The following is a 23,703-nucleotide window of genomic DNA, read 5'->3' on the forward strand; positions in this document are numbered from 1 at the left end:
TATTCATTCAAACCGAGAAGCATGTTAAGAGGTAATACATTGTTTAGGACTGGAAAACCTATAACCACAGATTCCTGGGGGGAAAATCCCTGTGGCATTGAGCCGATTCTCTTTAATTAAATGTAACATAACAGAAGACATCATAACAGAAGACAACATTAACAGAAGACAATTTTTCTGTGTAAGACTCTTATGGACCAATCGTCATACTGTGTAGGATTGTTGCGTCTCTACCGCTGACTCTAATGGAGCAACATCAACTGTGATTGGCAATTACCAACAAGGAGCAGCACCAAAGAATGGAGTTCACCCCCGAGGTGAGAACCACAAGCTTAAGAGTGTTCATTAATAAAGTTCACTACTAACGTCAATAACACTTATAAACCATCTGAGTTATTTTACACTTTAAAGTAATACAGCTAAATTATTTTAAGATAAAATTCAGACATCCACTGCATTAACTGCATTTGTAACACATGACTGCATTAGATTGCAACATAAGAATGGAGTTTATCACAGCTAATCCCATAACATTTCTACTGTGCATTTTTCGTGCCAGACTCTAAAAGTCGGACTGGTTTGTTGAAGCACCAATTACTAAAATTACACCAAAAATGCACATGAGCGAGTTTCCTCAGTGCATTCATGATTAAGACAAACATTAAAGATACATTCTGTACAAAATTGTACTTTCTATTATACAAATTATCTACTTTTCAATTATTGTTTTGATCCATTGCTATACGGAAGAAAACTCCTTATAGACAAATTTACAAATTATTCATAGTGAGACAAATGGAAGACAAGTTATACATTACCATTAATTTTTTTTCTTGTATAAATTGTTTCCGGTCTATAGCTAAAAGCAGCCAGCTATTTAGTTCTGTAATAAGGTTTACATTGCTCTGAAAGCTAATTCTCCAAAGGCTTGAAGTTACCATGTTGTATATCATTAAGCACCATCTTAGTTTGTGACCTTTACTTGAGCTACATAGAACGTATTCCTGATAACTGTTTGCATTCTCACCTTTCCCTCATGTTCATAAAACAGGATTTTCTTTTGCACGTTATTGCTAACATTACATTCAAAAACAAAAATAATCACAGCTCCCTGAAATTAAACACGTATGATTCTGAGTAGGTACACACGAATACGAGAGAAATAGAGAAAGAGTATACTATCGTACCAAATTCCATGGTCCTCGATGCCATGAGACACTGCCAGGGCAAGGTTGCATGTTGCACTGTTCTCTGTCAGGAGGCTTCTCCAAGATGTCACAGTTTTGGTCACTCAGGCGTTGGCCTTGGGGCAGCTGACAGATGACCAGTCTTGTCCAAGTTCCACCATCACATGGTTGTGTACACTATGATCAGAAACCACAGTGAGAACAGGGATAATAATCGGAAGGAACGTTGGATTAAATTACACTTATTTTAATGCAAGAGGCCTAATGGGTAAGGCAGATGAATTTAGGGCATAGGATGTTGTAGCCATTATGGAAACCTAGTTAACAGAGGGGCAGGACTAGCAGTTCACTGCTCCAGGGTACAGGTGCATCAGGAGAGACAGAGGTGGCGGTAAAAGAGAGGAGGTTATACGTTATTGGTCAAGGAAGATGTCACGGCAGTGGTGGCATTAGGGAAGGTTTGTCTGGTGAGGCTATATGGGTGGAGCTGAGAAACAAGAAAGTGATGATCACCTTGTTGGGAGTGTATTACACGCCCTCAAATAGTCAACGGGAATTAGAAGAACAAATATGCCAGGAAATTACAGGCAGCAGTAGGTCTAATAAGTCCACCATTGGGGCCGTGGACTTGCCATCCAAGCTTGCGATCCCTTGCCTGGGATTGATGCTCCAACCGCGGCCTGCGGATTTCAACATCGAAGATCTCGCAGTCTCGGGTAGAAATTGATGTCAGGAAGCTCTAAAGTCGTAGACTAGCCCCGACCTGTGGGCCGATCACCCGGCGCGGGGGAGCTGAGATCCCCCCGATGCGGGAGCTTGATCGTCCTGACACAGAGGGCCCGACAGCCGGCTGCAGGAGCCAAGATCGTCACGTCAACGGACGGCTCGAGGCCCCCCCGAGGACAAAGAAGGGAAGAGATTGAACTTTTTTTTCGCCTTCCATCACAGTGAGGAATGTGGAGGAGTCACTGTGGTGGATGTTTAAGTTTTTTTTTTTTAATTGTGTTTTCGCTGCTTTTTATTGGTATGACTATGGCAAATAAAATTCCTCGCATGTTGCAAAACATACTTGGCTAATAAAGTATGATTATGATTATCATTCTAAGGATTTTAACTTTCCCAATATTGACTGGAAATGTCATAGTGCAAAAGATTAGGAGCGGGAGAAATTTGTCAAACGTATTCAGGAGAGTTTTCTCCGGCAATATGTTGAGGGCCCTACATGGGAGAGGGCAATACTTGATCTAGTCTTGGGAAATTGGGAGGAGCAAGTGGATGAATTGTTCGTAGGTAAGCCTTTTGGGACAAGCGACCACTGTTCTATTAGGTTTAAGATGATTATGGATAGGGACAGAGTGAGCCCTCAAGTTAAAATTCTAAATTAGGGCAAGGCCAACATTGAGTGTATGAGACAGGAACTCGCTCAAGTTGACTGCAATAGGTTGTTTGGAGAAAAAGTTAGGTCAGGAAAATGGATGTTGTTAAAAGTGTACTGACAAGAGTCGAGGACATGCATGTTCTTGTTAAAGTGTAGGGCAAGGCAGGTAAACGTAAAGGAAGTGTGGGATCACAAATCAAAGTGATCAACATGCATGGAGGGGGATAGAGACTCATGGTCAGGAGGACTGGGGAACTTTGGGGCAGTCAATGGAAGCACCTTGAGAGCAGTCAGTATTACGGTCGAAAAGGTGCTTAAGGTCCCGGTGAGTACGAAGGTAGAGAATCTCCCGGTCCTGATCAGATATATCCAGACACACTGTGGGAAGCTCAAGAAGAAATTGTGCCCTGGCCTGTCGTCCCACTGAGTGGCAAATTACTGCAGGGAAAAGCAGTTATCTGTGGTCTACAGTTATGAGGGACTTTTCGATTTTGCATTTAGAACCAGCATCTGCAGCCGTTTTTTCCTTCACCAAAATGATGACAGAGCTGATGGAATCAAGTAGGACATTACCCATTTATGGTAGGCTTTTTAGAGCACTGGGATCCACAGATGAATGGATAGAAAATTGGACATGGTTGGAGCAACGTTTTTCTGGGAAGAGGTACGGGAGCATTAGCTGCAAAACCAGCAGGATGCTCCTCAGCTTCTCCGCAGGTATAAGTGATAAACGTACTCAAAGTATCGCGCAAAATGACACATGCAGCAGAGCCAGATCGGAATACTTTAGTGATACTTGAAGCATACTGCACACTGGTGATGGTGGCAACGTTTTTTTTGCTGAGTCTCAGGAAAATGACAATAAAGATATACTTGATACTTGAAGCAGAGGGTGATGGTGGAAGGTTGCTTCTCAGACTGGAGGCTAGTGACGTGTCTCAGGGTTCGGTGTTTGGCCCATTGCTGTTTGTCATCCATATCGATGATTACGATGAGAACGCACATGACATGATTAGTAAGTTTGCAGATGACATAAAAGTGCTTGATATTGCAGATGGTGAAGATGGTTGCCAAAAATTGCAGCAGGATCCTGATCAGTTGGTCAAGTTAGCTGAGAAATGGTTGATGGAATTTAATACAGAGAAATGTGAGGTTGTATTTTTGGAGGTCCAACATGGGCAGGTTCTACACTGTGAATGGTAGGGGTCTGGGGAGTGTTGTGGAGCAGGGGGATCTTGGAGTGCAGGTACATAGTTCCTTGAAAGTGGTGTTGCAGGTAGGTCGGGTGGTCAAAAAGGCTTTTGGCGCTTTGACCTTAAACAGTCAAAGAGTATTGAATATAGAAGTTGGGGGATTATGTTGCAATTATACAAGATGTTGGTGAGGCCACATTTAGAGTATTGTGTTCAGTTTTGGGCACCATCTTATAGGAAAGATGTTGTCAAGCTGTAAAGGGTGCAGGGAAGATTGAGAAACTGGAACCGAGAGTCTGGAATCGAGAATTGCAGGACATAGGTTTAAGGTGTGTGGGGGGGGGGGAGATTTAATGGGAACCTGAGGGTTAACTTATTTTTACAGGGTGATGAGTGTATGGAACAAGCAGCCGGAGGAGATAGTTGAGTCGGGTATTATCGCAACGTAAAATAAGCAGCCGGAGGAGGGTAGTTTGAAAGAAATGATTATTTATCATTGTCAGTGTACGTATAAGAGACAAAATATTTAGACATCTCCCTGAAAGGGGGACACAGGGGCGTCGCGGATGTGCCCGGCCTGCCGCCGTAACATTTTACAGGCAAAGGTGGGTGGGATGTCTTGCCCAAGGACACAACGACAGTATGCACTCCAAGCGGGAGGTGGGACGGTCGCCAGCCGAACTCTTAGCCCATTGTGCTATCTGTCGTCCGTTTAGAGGGATATGGGCCAAAAGCAGGCAGGTGGGACTAGTTTAGATGGGGCATGTTGGTTGATGACGACAAGTTGGGGCAAAGGGCCTGTTTCCAAGCTGCATGACTCTGAGATTCTACGAGGAGGATGTTGCCAGGCCTCAAGGGTCTGAGCTAGAGGGAGCAGTTGAGCAGGCTAGGACACTACACCCTCATATCGGTTCTGAAGTACAATATTATTATTATTATTATTGCACTGTTTTTTTGTTTTTTGAGCATGTGTGCTTTTATTACTCTCTCTCATTTGTCATATCTAACTATGTTTGCATATTCTGTTGAGCTGCCGCAAGTAGGAATTTCATTGTTCTATCTGGGGCATTTGATAATAAAACACTCTTGACTCTATAGAACAGGAATTTAGATGATATCACAGAGGGATATTTTAAGCAACACTTCTCCTGGTTATCTTGAGACAACTGTTTGAAAGCAGAAGCCATAAGCACACATCAACCAGACAGAGATTCCGTGGAAACACTTGCTGAATTTTGAAAAGCACTGGTTAGTGGCTTCAAGCAGTAGAGTACCAAACACTGCACGAGGTCATCAGAAATCACATGTTTAGAATAATTAGAGTCATAGAGTGATACAGTGTGGAAACAGGTCCTTCGGCCCAACTAGCCCACACCTGCCTGCATTTGGTTCATATCCCTCCAAACCTATCTTATCCATGTACCTGTCTAACTGTTTATTAAACATTGGAATAGTCCCAGCCTCAACTACCTCCTCTGGCAGCTTGTTCCATACACCAAACACCATTTTGTGTAAGGGTGAGTGGACACTTAAAAATCAATTGGATTCTACTCCAAAGGCAACTCTCTAAAAATGCAATCTACAAAAATTATGAATGACTTGGTGGATGGTACATGCAACCTTAAAGTATTTCTGAGAAGATTTAATTGATCGAACAGAATACACACCTCGCCCCAGTTGCCATAGTTCCAATGTGGGCATGCACCGGAGTCACAGTGCTTGGTTTCCATAGGCTTCATTCGCTCTTCACAGGAGTCGACTGTCCGCCCTTCCACATCCTGACAGACGACCACTCGACTCTGAAATCCACCAGTACAACTGCTTGAGCACTGAAATAGTTCAATGGACAGTAAGTAACACAGGAAAAACATTTATGTTTTAGTGATTCAAATCAACTGTTCTTTAGACATCAATACGAAAGTCATGGATTTTTACTCGACTTTAGATCCCTGACGTTAAATGGGTTTCTGGAAACATAGGGGTAGCACAGTGGCATAGCTGGTAGATCTATTACCACGCTGCAGAAATGGGCAGAGCAATGGTAAATAGGGTTTAACCCGAGCAAGTGCAAGGTGTTACACATGGGGAGTTTGAATGTGAGGAGCGAATATACAATTCTTGGCAAGAGCCTTAACAACATTGATGTGCAGAGCAGGCACGTGCCGTCAGGGCATAGGCACTGCCTGCCCCGACTAAAATTATAAAATGATAATTATTAAATATAAATAGTAAAGGCACAGGAGAATTATGCCTACCTAAGTGATCAAACTCTTAGGTAAGCATAATTCTCCGTGCCTTTCATGCGCAGTACATGTAATACGGGAAAGTGTGTGCAGCCCACGTGCCGTGTACACTGCTTCAAGTCAATTTCAAGCAGAGCTGAAGGCAGCTGAAATTCTGCCTTTGCAGCTTGGACTGTGTACTGCGCATGCGCAGCGCAAGTGGCTGTAAAGTGAGAATCGGCTGTAAAAGGACAGCGTCGCCGGGGGTGAAGAGTTTCTTTCACAGCGTGTGAGGAGTCTGGCCAGCGGTAAAGTTACGGGGGGGGCAGGAGCGTTGAGAAGGAGTGGGTTGGGGATCATGCCAGAGCAACCAGCTCAAGAGCGGGTCAGCGGGCGATGGATAACAGGACAGCGGAGCTTACTCCATATGTCAGTGTGAGTAACCTCAATTGGTCCCTTGTTTGTGCTGACACAGGAGTGTCCACTGCTCGCTGCCCGCTGACCCACTCCACTCTATGATCTTTGCTCTTGAGCTGGTCCCCTCACTGTTCAGACGGAGAGCACTGCCAGAGGTGAGCGGGCCGACAGAAGGCGCTGTGGTCCGGCGGCCGCTCGCAGCCACCCGAGCTACTTCCCTCCCCGGCCACAATGCGGAGGTTCCACGTCTGAGCACCGCGGCAGCGGTAAGTGAGTGAGTTGCTGGCATGATCCCCGACCCCCTCCTTCTCAATGCTCCTGCTCTCCCCGCAACTTTACCCCTGGCCAGACTCACCACACGCTGTGAAAGGAACTCTCCCCCCAATTGGTCTCTTGAACTAGTATTATCATTCAATAAGATCACAACTGATTCAACTTGTCCCGGTGTGCTCCCGTTTTCCCCACCATCTCTCCACCTGCCGTCACCCTCCACCCCCCACCCATTCAGTAATTCAGAATGAAGGAGATTTGGAAGCCTTGGGCAAATTTAATTGTTACTTTCTTTATTTTTATTCTTCATTTTTACAGAGAGGGGAACAATCTACGGTTTAAGATTTTTTAAAATGCTGACTGACTGCCTACCCTGAGTAATTACTCACGGCACGTGCCTGGTGCAGAGGGATCCTGGAGCCCAAGTTTATAGCTTTCCCCTTTCCAGGAAGAATGTGGAGGCTTTGGAGAGGGTGCAGAGTAGGTTAACCAGAATGATGCCTGGATTAGAGAGCTTCAGCTACAGGAAGAGCTTGGATACACTTGTATTGTTTTCTATGGAACATCACAGGTTGAGGGGAGATTTGATAAAGTATGTACAATTATGAGAGGTATGGATAGGGTAGACAATTATAACCTTTTTTTCCCAGGGTGGAAATGTCCACTTATGGGGTGAAAGGGGAAGTGCTTAATGGAGATTTGCGAGGCAGATTCACACAGAGCAGGGTGGGGGCCTGGAAGGCATTGCCAGGAGTGGTGGTGGAGACAGATATAATAGTGTTATTTAAGAAGCTTATGAATGGGCACATTGAAACGTTGTGAATAGAGAGATATGGATCATGTGCAGACAGATGAGATTAGTTTGGCTAGGCATCATGTTTGGCACAAACATTGTGGGCATAGGGCCCACTCCTGTGCTGTACTGTTCTATGTTCTATGTCCTTTGGCCATATGGTCAATACATGTGATTTAGAAACAGTGGAAGCATTGAATGCCTAGAAAGAAACTGCAGATGCTGGTTTAAACCGAAGATAGACACAAAAAGCTGGAGGAACTCAACGGGACAGGCAGCATCGCTGAAGAGAAGGAGAGACCAAGAGTTTAGACAACTCATCTTCTTATGTCCAACAATCCAACATTATTTTTCACCGTATTTCTCTCTCTGGATAGAAGCCAGATTTTGAGGGATTATGGAATCATATGATATTGTGAATGAGAAAGCAAAGCCTAACAATTGACACAGTCACCCAGCCATGGAGGTTAGTGTATAATTTGGCTCCTGCAGCTGTTTTTTCACAGGAGGATACATGTGGCATTCAACTCCTTTTGCCAGTTCTATCACAACATTCAATCCTGTTTAAGCTGGAAAGAAAGTAGAGAGGATTTACAAGCATGCTGCCAGGACATCAGGGCCTCAGCTATAGGGGAGGTTGGGCAGGACTTTATTCCTTCTACCACAGGATGATGAGGGGTGGTTTCATAAAAGTGTATAGGATCATGAGGGGAATAGATAGAGTAGATGCATAGAGTCCTTTATCCAGAGTAGGAGAATCAAGAACCAGATAACATAGGTTTTAGGTGAAATGGGTTTAAGATGAAAAGATTTAAGGTGAAAGATTTAGTCGGGATCTAAGGGGCAACTTTTTCACACAATGAGCTGCCAGAGAAGATAGTTGGGCCACTAGCCATAACAACATTAAAATCCATTTGGACAAGAGCATGGATAGGGAAGTTTAGAGAGATATGGGCCAAACAGGGGCAGGTGGGACTAGTGTATGTGGGGCATCTTGGGTCAGCATGGGCAAGTTGGGTCAAAGGGCCAGTTTCTGTGCTATATGACTCTATGGTCCAGAATACCCTGCTGTTTTTCTACAACTTTTAAAACTTACAATGTTCTGTGCTCTATTCCGGGATAAACTCGTGCCCAGATATTGAATGCCTGTTTGCACTGTTTGGAAAAACAAGCGAAGAAGACAAGCTGCTAATCCAGACCAAGAAATGCTAGGAGAATGAATAACGATGCCCACCTTGATACAATTTTTGACTCCATATTATAGAATTTAAAACAGTACAGCACAGGAACGAGCCTTTGGCCCACAATGGCTGTGCCGAACATTATGCAATTTAAACCAATTTGATTTGCCTGTACATGAGACACACCCCCCTATTCCCAGCACTTCCATGCGCCTATCCAAAAACCTCTGATGTTCAATCTATCTATTGGCCTATCTCATTCAGGGAATCAAGATGGCAGCTTCGGATTGCATATTCAAGTTTTCTTAAGTGATCAGAGGTGCCAGTGTTTCCCCCTGAGCAGAGAAATGGGTCCTACGGCCCATCACGTCAACGCTGACGGTTTGCCCACCTGCACCAATCCCTTAGAAAATATATCAAACTGACAACAGACTCTGCGAAGTAAGATGTAAGTATCACTTACTGCTCCCCATGGTCCTGTCCTCCATTGACTTGCCCCCGATGGATTGCTCTGTATGTTCTGGCTGACCACATCTTGGGAGGGAAAGTCAGCATGTGGCAGTGGATGGTCATGGTGCGGGACGTGTGCAGGGTAGTCAACTGGGGGATACAGGTCGGGGGGGCAGGGGGGTGCACGACACTCTTGCTCCTCAGGTGGTCTCTCTGTGGCATCGCAATTGCTCTCGACCGTGAGCTGGTGGTGATAGGTGATGCAGACAACTTGGCGGGTCGCTACTCCGGGACCACAGCTGACAGAGCACTGTGCACAAGAGAAACAAGCCAAGAATTAGCAGTTAGTAGTGAGACACGAACATCTTCAACTACATTGTACATGATTTTACAAGTAGGTATGAGGAACTGCAGACGCTTGGTCACAAAATAGTTTCAATGGAGACACAAGAGACTGCAGAAGATGGAAGCTTGAGCAAAAACCAAACTGCTGGAGGAAATCAGTGTGTCAAGCAGCATCTGTGGAGAGAAATGCACAGACAACATAGAAACATAGGAAATAGGTGCAGGAGTAGGCCATTCGGCCCTTCGAGCCTGCCTTCTCTCCATACCCCTTGATCCCTTTAGCCACAAGGGCCACATCTAACTCCCTCTTAAATATAGCCAATGAACTGGCCTCAACTACCTCTGTGGCAGAGAATTCCAGAGATTCACCATTCTCATCTCGGTCCTAAAAGATTTCCCCCTTATCCTTAAACTGTGACCCCTTGTTCTGGACTTCCCCAACATCGGGAACAATCTTCCTGCATCTAGCCTGTCCAACCCCTTAAGAACTAAACAACATTTTGGATCATGACAGCGGTTCCTCCCTGATATCACCTCATAAAGCCTTACTCTACATAAGTCCGAGCCCTCGATTGATTTCTCCGACAATCTGGCCTGGTCAGCAGGATCCCTAACAAACGGGATATGGACAGGGAAAACTCTGCTCGATGGGAAAATCCCGGCCGTGACCCAGACCTGTGGCAGAACGCCAAGAGGGGCCGGGAAGAGAAATATCCCACGAGAGGAAGGGTAAGAGAAACGGGGACTTAGGAATAGACCCCAACTAAATTTAAGTAAAATTAAGTAAAAGACAAAAGGATCAGACTTTGGAGCGGGGACTTTGTGAACTGAGCTCTTAGAAGGTTAAGTTACGAGTTAGAGCATGATTTAAAACAGTGAGATAGAGTAAGAAATTCCAGCCATTATATTTTGGTTGCTTAAGATTTGTGAAGATTCAAATACCAAAATGGGAATCTCCAGCTCGACGGGGAAAGATAAGAAAGACAAGATGCGTCAGACAGAAAGTTGCAGCAGGTTAAGAAAACGGCACAAAGAGGATAAAGAATAAGAGATCAGAGAGGTCGATTGGGTGACCCCCCCCCCCCCCCCCCCTGGATTTCCGGCAGATATGGTATGTCTGGAAACAGGAGACAACGGCAGCGAGTTCCTACAGAAGGTCTTCTCCAAGACATACGAGAAGGACTTCTCAGAGACATACGAGAAGCTGACTTCTCCAGGTCCAGGTACTGGTGGATCAGCTCCTGCTTGCTCATGTTCTGCAGGCTCTCAGAGTCCAAACAGTATCAGAGGTTACAGTACTTACAGGCGACCATTCTCCAGCATGCCACTGGCCACAGGGACTATAGCACATTGACGTTTCCGGAGGTCGGGGTAAGTGAGCGCAGAACAGTGCATCGGCCACACCACCCTGAGCATCCCTGCAGCTGACGTAGCGAGCTTGTGTTCCTTCCCCACAGGTGACCGAGCACTGCAACAACAGTCGGAGAAACCAGAGCTGTTCAATCTTTGACCTCTCAACCATCACGAAAAAAACACCATCAGGGGAACACAATATCATCTCTACATTTTAAATCCGTGTGTACAAGTCGACATAAAATATCACGGAATGAGTCCCATAAACCGTTCAGCAACACATAAATTACACTGGTAATATTTTTGCGTCATGTTTCCACAAAGATCCAACTCCAGGGACACTTGCAAGGCAAGTACAATGTCAGTAAGTTGGACAAGGTAAAGAATGATTCACCAAGAAGTTATTTGTGCTTGCGGGTTGAGTTATAGAGAGAGGTTGGATAGGATGAGACTTTGTGTTTGGAGCATAGGGAGCAGAGGAGTGATCTTATTGAGATGTGCAAGATCATAAGGAGTATGGTCAAAGCGAACGTCATCACAATATGCCAACTTGGTCAGCTGGGCAAAAGTGGGCTAAAGGGCCTGGTTCCATGCTCTACAACTCCATGAGCCTGTGACAACATTAACAGCAAATGAAGAATCCAATTTTGTTTGAGTTTGAGTTGAGTTTATTGCCACTTTGTTTCACTTCAAATGTACTGTTCGCGTGTTGGAACTGAGTGGTATTTGCATCGTGCCTGAATCTCTGCTGGAGCTGCAGAATATGCTGGAAGACTGTCAAACACTGTCATAAGCTGAGTAAGTTGTTGCATTTGTTGACTGTTTATTATATCTCTGGGCAGGAAACTACAGCAGCTTCCAAATATTATGTGCCAAAATACCATTCAGTAGTTTACAAGGAGCTGCAGACATAAAATTGGAGAGCTGCCGATAGCCTTGGCTCTCACTAGAAGTGTCTAAGCTAAGCGGTAGATAGCCACAAATCTCTTTACATATGATGCAGCTCCAGAGGCAATACTCTGGTAAACTGGTGCACACAAAGGAAGTTTGCTTCAGACAGTGAAGCCTGATTGCTGCTGCCTGCTTTCTCAGAAGATTCATAAATCAAACTATTGAGTCTTCAATGGAAAGAAGATGAAGATCGTCAGTATTCCAGCTTAATACAACAATAATTCCCACTTCAAGACAGGTCACAGGAGGTCACAGTCATTGTACACTTAGTTGAACATTGCAAATGTAGAGTCAGAGAATTTGAAAAGATTACCGAGACAGTCATTTGGACCATTGAGTCTCTGCGGACTTCCAGAGTAAGTCCATTTCACCAGTAAATTTCCCTGTAACCTATTCTCTTCACAGTTCCATTCATTCTACCACCCACATGCACCAAGGACAATTTAGTGTGGCCAATTACCATACTGATTCACATATCTTTGGAATGTGAGAGGAACCCGGAGCAGTAGCGGTTACAGGGATAACAAACTACATACAAACTACACACAGAGCTTGGGATCGAACTGGCTCCCCGGAACTGCACCACTATTCTTTAATAAAGAATCTTTAATGTTGTGTATTGGCGACTTCTTCCGTGAGGGGGAATCAACAGCTGAGACTGACTCGACACACCGCTTCGGCAAAATAAAGTTTGCAGTTTACAATAGCATGGATTGCACAATGGCTGGTCATAACTTCTGCTGAAGGAAAGGCAGACCTGCCCACAACAAAATATATTAGAGAATGTGGACTCTCCGATTTGAGAATCCAGCACTGATAAACAAACCTTTTTACTCCCTGATTGACACCAATTTCAGCCAATGACATCACGTTAGATGTGAAATAGGCCCCCTTTTTCACGCAATTGGAGGCCTATTTTTAGAGATATATATAAAATTAATTGAAATACAGTTAGTGCTGCTGTCTTGCAACTCCAGGGACATAAGTTTGATTGGCCTCAGACACTACCTTTGTGTGTTTCCGCTGACAGCAAGTGGGATTTCCCCGGGTGCTCCATTCCCCTCCCGCATCACTGAGACCTGCTGGTGTGTTAATTGGCTGTTGTAAATCACCTTTTAAAATTATTAATGGCAATAAGAATCAAAGGGGAGGTAATGGACTTGTGCGAGAGGGAATAGGTTGCGAGGGATTACAGGGAAATAAGGAGAGGGGAAGTGGAACTAACAGACTTGTTCTCTTGGGAACCAACATAGACCTGATGAGTCAAGTGGTTGGCTACTGTGAATGTAGGAAAGAAATAGATAAAATACTGCCCTCCTCATCATAGGATGGTGGAGGTGGAAGGTCACGGCTCCAATGTCGGTGCCACTGTAAAAAAGGTCGCCTGTGTCCTCCTCCCAAACTCGGACAGTCATTCCTCTGCTGTGGCAACACAAACTTGTCTGCTTACAGTACAACAGCACGAGTCACACCAATGCAGCACCACATGTGCTCAGTTCATGAACATTTACCCGAGTGCCATATAGAACACGTTTTTTTTTAAATCCTGACTTTTGATAGAGCCAGTTTCTCATGATAAATACTTACGGGAGTCCAGGATCCAAATCTCCACTGAGTCAACGTCCCTCTCTGTGTTGCTGGACTTGGAGTTGGGACCATCTTGGGAGGCTCTAAGCAGGGAGGCATCTCACAATCCTATGTGGAAAATGTGCCCAAAATCATTCACGATTCAATTTGAAGAGGGCACAAAACAAAGCTGTCAAGTTCCTAAATTGGGTTTTGGTAGGTTCTTGGGGATGAGGGAGAGTAATCTGCAACTTCATTTCTATAGTTAGCAAACTGAAAATGTAACCCCACTTTTAAGAGCTCGATCTTTCAGCTCAGGATGTTCATTATTTATTTATTTTGCCATTGCAAAGACAGGAAAAGGTTGTGCTTTACCTGGTTATCTCTTGGGCGAGTTACAGCATTGCACTGTCGGTCATCTATTACTGCAGTGAACATACCGACCACACACCTCACTGCTCGCATCTGATATCCACGTCCGCAAGTAACAGCACACTAGAGGCAATCATCACCATCAATTAGTAGCAGCCCGCCATGTGAAAATGTGTTTAGTTTAGTTTAGTTTAGAGATACAGGGCAGAAACAGGCCCTTCGGCCTACCGAGTCTGCACCGACCAGCAATCCACACACATTAACACTATCCTACACACACTAGGGACAATTTACACATACACCAAGCCAATTAATTTACATACCTGTACGTCTTTGGAATATGGGAGGAAACCGAAGATCTCGGTAAAATCCCAAGCAGTCACGGGGAGAACGTACAAACTCAGTACATACAGTACCCCTAGTCAGGATCGAACCCGGGTCTCCGGCGCTGCAAGCACTGCAAGGCAGCAACTCCACCACTGCGCCACCGTGGCCCCCCAGGGAAATGACTTCATCAAAATGAAAACATTGGCTACATCCTGTAAATCATTTCAGACATAACTCGGGGCGGGGGTTACATGGAAGCAAATGGGAACACCACTGTGAGTGAGGACAATTCTAATTCTGCCTCTGCCATCTACAGCCATCTACAGCCATGAGCAGGGCCTTGTTTATGAACTACAACTTATTAACATTATACCTTTAAGAGTACCACACTCACCTGCCCCCATGCTCCAACCTGCCATGAGGCACACTCTTGGAGCTCACAGGTCCCCATCGGCTCAGGCTTTGTAGTAGGGTCGCAAAACTCATCCCTCAGGTGTTCATTATTCAACAGACATGAAACCTGCCGATGTCTTGTACCCTTCCCACATGTCACGAGGCACTAAAATAATACAAGCGGTCACTTATTGAGCACAGGAATTTCAATTTACAAAATAAATTAGTAAAGAGTGAAGCCTAGAGTGAAAACAAAGTGCAGGAGTAACTCAGCAGGTCAGGCAGCATCTGTGGAGTGAATTGATAGGCGACATTTTGGGTCAGGATCCTTTTCCAGAACGTGCCCGAAACATTGGCTATCCATTCCCTTCACAGATGCTGCCTGATTTACGGCCTGTCCCACTTGGGCGTCATTTGTGCGTCACACAGATGGCCATGTACAGAGACCGCGCATCACTGCCTACGTCACCAGGCACCATGCTTGTGTAATGCGCCCCATGCTCGCGTAATGCACACCATGCGCGCATCACGTGCTCGGCAAGACACGCGCGTCGTGACGAGTAAATGATGACGCGTAAATTACGCGCAAATCACGCCCAAGTGGCACAGGCCCTTTACTCTAGCAATTGTATTTTGTTCAAGATTCCAGCATTGTTCTTATTAACTGGGAGAGAGAAATTAAACAAAAACACAGGTATGAACCATCTTTTGCAAACTCACATCAGACTAGCGGTGATCTTAAAATAACATCCTCTCTGCCAATCTACCCCTAGAGGAGGCAGTAGTTTGCTATCAACTTTATCAAGTCCCTGAATAACATTAAGTAGACAATAGACAATAGGTGCAGGAGTAGGCCAATTTTGCCCTTCGAGCCAGCACTGCCATTCAGTGATCATGACTGATCATCCACAATCAGTAACCTGTTCCTGCCTTCTCCCCATATCCCCAGACTCTGCTATTTTTAAGAGCTCTATCTAACTCTCTCTTGAAAGCATCCAGTGAATTGGCCTCCACTGCCTTCTGAGGCAGAGAATTTCACAGACTCACAACTCTGTGTGAAAAAGTTCCTTCCTCATCTCCGTTCTAAATGGCTTACGCCTTATTCTTCAACTGTGGCCCCTGGTTCTGAACTACCCCCAACATCAGGAATATGTTTCCTGCCTCTGGCGTGTCCAAACCTTTAATAATCTTATATGTTTCAATAAGATACCCTCTCATCCTTCTAAATTCCAGAGTATACAAGCCCAGCCGTTCCATTCTATCAACATATGATAGTCCCACTATCCCGGGAATTAACCTCGTAAACCTACACTGCACTCCCTCAATAGCAAGAATGTCCTTCCTCAAAATTTGGAGACCAAACTGCACACAATAACAAGGTGTGGTCTTACTAGGGCTCTGTACAATTGCAGAAGGATCACTTTGCTCCTATACTCAACTCCTCTTGTCATGAAGGCCAACATGCTATTTGCTTTCTTCACTGCCTGCTGTACCTTCATGCTTACTTTCAGTGACTGATGAACAAGGACCCCCCAGATCTCATTGTACTCCCCTTTTCCCAACTTGACACCATTCAGATAATAATCTGCCTTCCTGTTTTTGCCACCAAGGTGGGTAACCTCACATTTATCCACATTAAACTGCATCTACCATGCATCTGCTGACTCAACCAACAAAATATCCCAAATCCTATAAGGTCATCCTATAAGCTTTTAGACACAAGGGATTTCAGTTTGAATATATCTTATAGATCGCACTTGACTGCATTGGGAAAGCAGGTGTATTCAACTTAATCAAAGGCAGTTTCTTATTTAATACTTTGCTACTTAGACCAGACGATGCCGGCTGCTCTTCAGATTTTACTGACCTGGGTCAAGTAACTTCTCAGTCCCAGAGTTGAGGGAAGGAGATAAAAAGTCAGATCTCTCGACATTGAATACAATAAAATAACCTCTGATGCTAATTTCCCAAGATCTTGGGTGAGAACTGGGCTTGGGTTGGGTGATAGGGCAGAGAAATGTAGAATTCACATTCCATCCTGTATAATCCTGGGGACCAGGAGGCCTTAATGAGGGTGCAGGTGAAGCTACAAGAACATTTCAAGTTGGGGCTTAAGTTATGTGGAGGGGTGGGAGATTGCAACCTTCATGTGGTCCACCCTGTTTCCACTAATGCAATCAACCCGACGTGCACAAACAAATAGACCAAATAGAACAAGTTGAAATACAACTTTAGGCTGTGCACACCATACGCAAGAAGAAGAGTTATGTGGAGAAATTAGCAATGTTACGAGGTCATAGAGAGATACAGCATGCAAACAGACTTCTTAGCCCATCAAAACCACTTGGATAATTGTCCACAAATTTACACCAATCTTATATTAATAACAATTTTTATTATCCGTGTATTCTTTCAATTCTCTCCAGTTCTTCCACTTAGGGGGCAATTAAACTACAAACCAGCATGACATGGGAGTAAACCAGAGCACCAAGACGAAACCCAGGTGGTCATAGGGAGAACATGTTAACTCTGCACAAACAGAAGGGTGGCCAGAATTGAACCTTGGTCACTGGTTTTGTGAAGCAGCAGTTCCACAAGTTGCACCACAGTGCTGGAAATATTCTCTTCAGAGCACAGAAGATCAATGAGAGTTTAAAAGTTAAATTGCTAGAGGAACACAGTGGATTAAACAAAAAGGCAAGAACAAAGGGCGATGTTCAAGAATTTGATGAATTTAGTGGAATAATGAAGGCAAAACTGTTTCCATTGATTGGAAGATTGGCAAAGAGGGACACAGAGAAAGATGGGGGTTTCTGTTCACATTATAGGCTGTCCAAATGTTTACTGCCCTGTCAAAGGGTGGCAGACGTTTTAAACTAAGCAGCTTGCATGGCAAGACCCCTTGTGGCTTCTGAGTCCAAACTACCCATCAATCACCCTTTCACACTAGTTTAGTTTAGTTTAGTTTAGAGATACAGTGCGGAAACAGGCCCTTCAACAGTCAACAGTGACTGAAAACTAAAAAGAATAATCAAGGTAATTATTTATCCAAGAGTCTGAATTGCTGAGTCTATTCAAGGAAGGACGTGGTACACTGCTTTACATCCCATGCAAGGCATTCCAATGCATTTAAAGTGATTTTTGAAATGTGCATGCGGAAAAAAAGCTGTTTTGTCTTTAAACAGTAAAGTGGGCAAAACCAATTTCCATGTAACATCCCTGCAGTAATCAAACACCTGTTCTTAAGAACAGTCTTGTCAGTTTCACTGGGTGGTCATTGAAAATTGACAGTTATGCGATGATAATGGTCAAGTTGGGCCAAAGGGCCGGTTTCCCTGCTCCATAACTGCGATATTCTATGAATTTATAATACTCCATTAAACAATATAACATACAGCCTTCAATCTTTTTAGCTTGCAGTAACAAAATAAAGATATAGCTATTAAAAAGGACCTTTACTGTTGAAAATCCTTTGGGGGAAAAAAATGTAGTGTGAAATTCTCCAGCCCCTAATGCCCTTTCCCCCAATTGACACACTTATCTTTATGATTTTCTATAACACTTCCTCTGTACAACTGTTGTGTTACAACAGAGCTATTAATAACAGTAGACATTTAATTCCTTGAAGTTCACTCACTTCACTCCATTGACTAGCTGTCCATTCAGGGCAGGGAAATTCGCTGCATCCCTGTGATACAACGTTTTGATGTTCGTTGCACTCCCGGTCCACGAGGCGTCTGCCGAGGTTGTTCATGCAATATGCTTCCCGTGTCTTTGTTCCACCCCCACAGCTCTTTGAGCACTGAGAAAACCAGAATGCCAGTGAGAGTCTGCAGCAGGATTGCATAGAGAAGGCCTGTATTTGAGCCAGACTTTCAGTTATCTAAATGTTGCAGTGACCAGATTGCAAGCAGCAACTTGCAGAAATATACATTCACCATTAAATGTGTGAATTCGGAACTTGTAGAGTCATAGAGTGATACAGCGTGGAAACAGGGCCTTCAGCCCAACTAGCCAACACCTGCCAATATGTCCCAGCTACTAGTCCCGCCTGCCTGCATTCGGCCCATATCCCTCTTAAATGTTGGGATCACCCTGCCTCACCTACCTCCTCTGCCAGCTTGTTCCAAACACTCACCACCCACAGATTCCAATTAAATATTTTCCCCTTCATCTTAAACATATGTCTTCTGGTCCCGATTCACCTCCTCTGGGAAAGAAACTCTAAGCAGCTACCTGATCTATTGCTGTCATGTTTTTATACACCTCTAAAATATCACCCCAAATCCTCCTGCACCAACCTCTCCCTATAGCTCAGGCCCAGTGATTCTTTGTTCCTGCACATTTCTTTGGCAGATGCAGAATCGAAGATACTTAAATTGTTCTCGTTGCTTTAAAAAAAAGCCTGAAAATTGTATGTTTTGCTGCAAAAATGCAGTTGAGATTTTATGACATAATTACTGCTCAACAAACTCTGCAGCCTGGAAAATGTAATTTTACAGAGGTGACCCGCATCCCCCCAGATGTTTACCGATCATAAAAAAATAAACTTAAAGAAAAGTTATTTCAACTTCTACTTTATTCCCAATTATAGATCTCATTTTTATTTTGCACACAATGTTATAATTTTAACATTTAAGAATGCCAAGAATTTGTGTTGTTGTTTCTCATTTTGTGAGAATGTATGAGAATTCTGCACTAAGCATGGGTGCTTAGCCTGTTTGGCAACATCTCTGTTGTAGCTACCCTGAGATACAATGAGCAAACAAATGCTAGCAATTAACAGTCAAGAAGACATTTGCGCAGATACTAGTTACTTTCTAATTACTGATGTTCCAATTTTTGTCTACCCTTAGTGAAAAGTTTTCCCCTGAGCCTCCTCTTAAACCCCTCCACTCTCACATTAAGCTTATGCCCTCTAGTTTTAGAATCCTCTATGCTGGGTAAAAGACTGTGAGTGTTCACTATCAATGCCCCTCGTGATCTTTTACGTCTCAATAAGGTCACCTCTCAGCCTCCTATGCTCCGAAGAAAAAGGTTCCAGTCTATTCAAACTCTCACTATAATTCAAGCCTGCAATCCCACGCAACACCCTGGTGAATCTCTTCTGCACCCTTTGTAACTTAATGCCATTTTTCCTCTCGCTGGGCCACCAGAACTCAGTACTCCAAGTGCGGTCTCACTAACAACTTGTACAACTGCATCACGATGTTCCAATTTTTGTATTCAGTATCCTTCCCGATGAAGGCAAGCATGGCAAATGCCTTCTTCATCACATTGTTTACCTGACTTGCTATTTTCGGGGAACCATGCACTTGTATGGAGCAGATATCTCTGTCTGCAACACCGTCCAAGCCTTTACCTGTAGGCCAAAGTCAGCTTGTTTTAGTTAAGAGAAGATCTTGCCTGACAGATCTCTTGGAATATTTTGAGGAAATAACAAGCTGGATAGACAAAAGAGAGTCAGCGTGTGTTGTTTACTTGGATTTTCAGAAGGCCTTTGATAAAGTGGCACACGTGTGGCTGCTAAACAAGATGGGAGCCCAGTATTAGAGACAAGGTACTAACATAGATAGAGATTGGCTGACTGGCAGAAGGCAAAGAGTGGTGATAGAGGGGACTGGTTGGCTGCCAGTGACTAATGGTGTTCTGCAGGAGTTGGACCCTTCACATCATAGGTTAATGATCTGGATGGTGGATTTGAGGCTTTGTGGCCAAGTGTGCACATAATACGAAGATAGGTGGAGGGGAAAGTAGCGTTGAGGAAGCAGGGAGTCTGCAGAAGGACTTGGTCTGGTTGGGAGAGTGGGCAAAGAAATGGAAAATGGAATACAGTGTAGCAAAGCGTACAGTCACGCACTTTGGTAGATAGAATAAAAGCAATGACTGCTTTCTAAATGGGGAGAGGATTCAGAAAATCGGAGATGCAAAAGTGGCGAGTGGTGATGCAGGATTCCCATAAGATGAATTTGCAGGTTGAGTCGGTGGTAAGGAAAGCAAATGCAATGCTAGCACTCTTTTAGAGACTAGAACATAAAAGCAAGGATATAATGCTGAAGTTTTATAAGGTGTTGGTGAGCTGCATTTGGAATATTGGGCCACATATCTGAGGAAGAGTGTGGTAGTGTTGGAGAGGGTCTAGAGGAAGTTTCCGAGATTTATCCTGGGGAGAATTGGTTTAATGTATGAGGAGCGTTTGACACCACTTAGCCTGTACACGCTAGAGTTTAGAAGGATGAGGTGGATCTCATTGATACCTACCAGATAATGAAAGGCTTGGATAGAGTGTATGGTGATTGCATGTTTCCAGTTATGGGAGAGTCTAGAACCAGAGGCCACAGCCTCAGAATAAAAGGACATATCTTTGGAATGGAGATGGGGAGGAATTTCTTTAGTTAGAGGGTAGTGCTAAGGGTCAGATAGTTAGAGGGTCAATGTGGAATTCATTGACATACTGTAGAAGGCTGTGGAGGCCAAGATATTGGGTATTTAAAAAGCAGAGATCGATAGGTTCTTGTTTAGTGAGGGTGTCAAAGGTTTCAGGGAGAAGAGAGGAGAATTGGGTTGAGTGAGAAAAATAGATAAGCCAAAATCAACTGGGGGAGTAGACTAGATGGACCAAATGGTTTAATTCTGCTATGCCTTATGGTCTACCATTTACTTTGTATTTATTGCTCCTTGTGCTTCTGAAGTTCATGTTTTGGAACAACAGTAAGACTTTCTGGTTCACACTCTGAACACTTGCATTCAAATATTCAATGTAAGTATCACTAGGAGCATCAACGTAACACAACATTGAGGCTAATCTATCTACTAGGTGACAGAGGCTTCTTAATGGTTACCTGTGACCATGATGTATAATGCCAACTGGACCTGAGACAGTCACCATGGCATGGCTCCCGACTGGGAGGTTTCGGTTGATTGGCACAGTATCTGTCGTCCATCGGCACCCTTGGTACTTTCCCATGCGTGTACCTCATGCAGTGAATATCCTGTGTTCTGTGTCCTGGTCCACACTGTGCAGTACATTCACTTTTCCCTTCTGTGTGCCACCTGAAATCAGAGCAAAACTACTTATACGTTAAAGCCAACTGTTTTCGATTCTCATGTGCAGTTTGTATTGCCCGGAAAGAACATGGTAATTTTTTTTTTTTTTTCCCCCAGTTCTTGCCAGTTTCTGTTGCCAGTTAAGATGGGGACTATTTGGCAGAGATAACTAACTTTTCAATTTAATCCCCCTGACTGAGCATGCAGTAGCTTTGGATGAAAATCAGGATGGCTGAAGGATGGGAGACTTCTGCTCAAAATATTTGCGAAATTTGTGGAGTACCTTGACTTCCTGACAGAAATCATACAAGTCATAGAATTATACAGCATGGAAACAGGCCTGTGGCCCAATTTGTCCTTCCTGACATTCTGGGCTAGTCACATTTTACTGTCTATGGCCCATGTCCCTCTAAACCCTTCTTATCCATAAAACTGTCCAAATCAAGGGACTGAACAAGGTGCAGGCCCATGTGAATGTTGTATGGGGTGGGTTGTATGGGTTTCTGTGTCAGCCTTCTCTCCCCACATTGCTTGCTCATTGACCCAACTTGAGATTGTTACCAGGCCGTTGGGAATCGCATCCAGCGCAGTTAAACTTCAATGAACCACTGCCAAACTGTCCGTGCAGGACTTGCTTTATCCCGACCCGAAACCTTGCCTATCGTTGTTCTCCTGAGATGCTGCCTGGCCCACTGAGCTACTCCAGCGCTCTGTGACTTCTTTTGTAAACCAGCATCTGCAGTTCTCTGTTTCTACAAGTTGAGTTTGGGCTTGCTCCATGCCAAAGATTCAAAAGTCCATTAGAAAGTGGAGATTTGGAGCACAGATAAAACCTGTGCTCCCGTTGTGTGTAGCAAATACAATAAAGTTATTGCACAATGCCAGACTACAATTACTAATACCAGTACTGTCATCAACTGTTAACCTAATGTGCAGTGGGCATAAGCATACTGGTCCTCAGAGTACAAGCTTTGGAGACTCAGGGAGCTTTGGACAGGAGGGACTGCTTGGACATTCATGTCAGTTAGGTAGGTGATTGATCAGTATTTTTATTATTTTATGGTTCGTCTACAGTGAGGGAAAAGAGAAGGGATTATATTTTAAAAAGTTCTTTCCAAATTAAAAGTTTGGCATGTGAGCTCATCCCTGTGGGTACAGTTTACAGAATGGGAGGATTACAGGCTGGCTCTTGTGGCCTGAATGGCCGCACCTTTAGAGGTGCTCTGCTTGACCAGCTTGCCAGGATTTGGAGCTGGACAGCTCCAAGACTATTGTGCAGAGTTTTGTTGGTACTTAAAGCCGATGACCAGGGAATGTTGATGAGCAAGTGGGAGTATGATTTGGTGCAATCACGGAGGGACAGGACCAGGAACTCAGCATTCCAGGGCATAGGAAATTCAGAGGTGACAGTGGGGAGGGAGAGCGGGGTGTGATTATAAAAGAGGATACGCATTGCAAGATTCATGAAGGAGTTCATTACTGTGGAAACGAGGGACAATATTCTTGAAGGCCCATTGTGTAAGGCCATATTAATTGAACTTAGAAACTGAAAAGGGCAATCACTTTTAAATTAGTTTACTATTGTTACCTCAGATACAGTGAAAAACTTTGTTCAAATTTGATGGGGGTATATCACAGACCACAGGAGATAGAGGGGCAGGTATGAAGATGAATCAAAGAGAGATGGAAGAGTAATTTTGTGTAAGAAAGAAGTTCAGATGATGGTTTGAACCGAAGATAGACACAAAAAGCAGGAGTAATTCAGCGGGACAGGCAGCATCTCTGAAGAGCAGGTATGGGTTACATATCGGATCGAGACCCTTCTTCAACTTTCAACTTCCTCTGTCTTGACTGGGTTTGCCTTGGTGTGGAAATCTTAGTTAGTTTAGTTTGAATTTAGAGATACAGCGTGGAAACAGGCCCTTCGTGCCACCAAGTCTGTGCCACCCACACACTAGTTTTATCTTACACACTAAGGACAATTCACAGAAACCAATTAGCCTACAAACTTGCATCTATTTGGAATGTGAGAGGAGACCAGAGCACCCGGAGAAAACCCACACAGTCACGGGGAGAATGTACAAACCGTGCAGACAGCACCCATAGTCAACATTTTAATCTGGGTCTCTGGACTGTAAAGCCCGTCCCACTTGCGTGTCCTTGGCACGCTAATTACGCGTTGAGGTGCGACGGTCCCGCGCGACTTCATGCGCCCGCACAGCCGTCTGGAGCGCGTGACGTCATTTGAAGATGGACAC

General features: G+C 44.2%; 1 protein-coding gene across 3 annotated transcripts in view; it reads right to left on the minus strand.

Annotated features, from left to right (window-relative positions):
* LOC129706277 (A disintegrin and metalloproteinase with thrombospondin motifs 20-like) overlaps positions 1-23,703 on the minus strand; it is a 270,471-nt gene that overhangs the window by 101,198 nt on the left and 145,570 nt on the right. For all 3 annotated transcript variants that reach the window (XM_055650461.1, XM_055650462.1, XM_055650463.1), the window contains 9 exons: positions 21,241-21,451; positions 18,036-18,200; positions 14,400-14,564; positions 13,682-13,801; positions 13,328-13,435; positions 10,740-10,904; positions 9,105-9,401; positions 5,426-5,587; positions 1,188-1,364 (listed from right to left, as the gene is read on the minus strand). In XM_055650461.1, coding sequence (XP_055506436.1) covers positions 1,188-1,364; positions 5,426-5,587; positions 9,105-9,401; positions 10,740-10,904; positions 13,328-13,435; positions 13,682-13,801; positions 14,400-14,564; positions 18,036-18,200; positions 21,241-21,451 — 1,570 coding nt within the window. The remainder of the gene's footprint in view (positions 1-1,187; positions 1,365-5,425; positions 5,588-9,104; positions 9,402-10,739; positions 10,905-13,327; positions 13,436-13,681; positions 13,802-14,399; positions 14,565-18,035; positions 18,201-21,240; positions 21,452-23,703) is intronic.

This window comes from Leucoraja erinacea, chromosome 19 (assembly GCF_028641065.1).
Source record: "Leucoraja erinacea ecotype New England chromosome 19, Leri_hhj_1, whole genome shotgun sequence".
NCBI lineage: Eukaryota > Metazoa > Chordata > Chondrichthyes > Rajiformes > Rajidae > Leucoraja > Leucoraja erinaceus.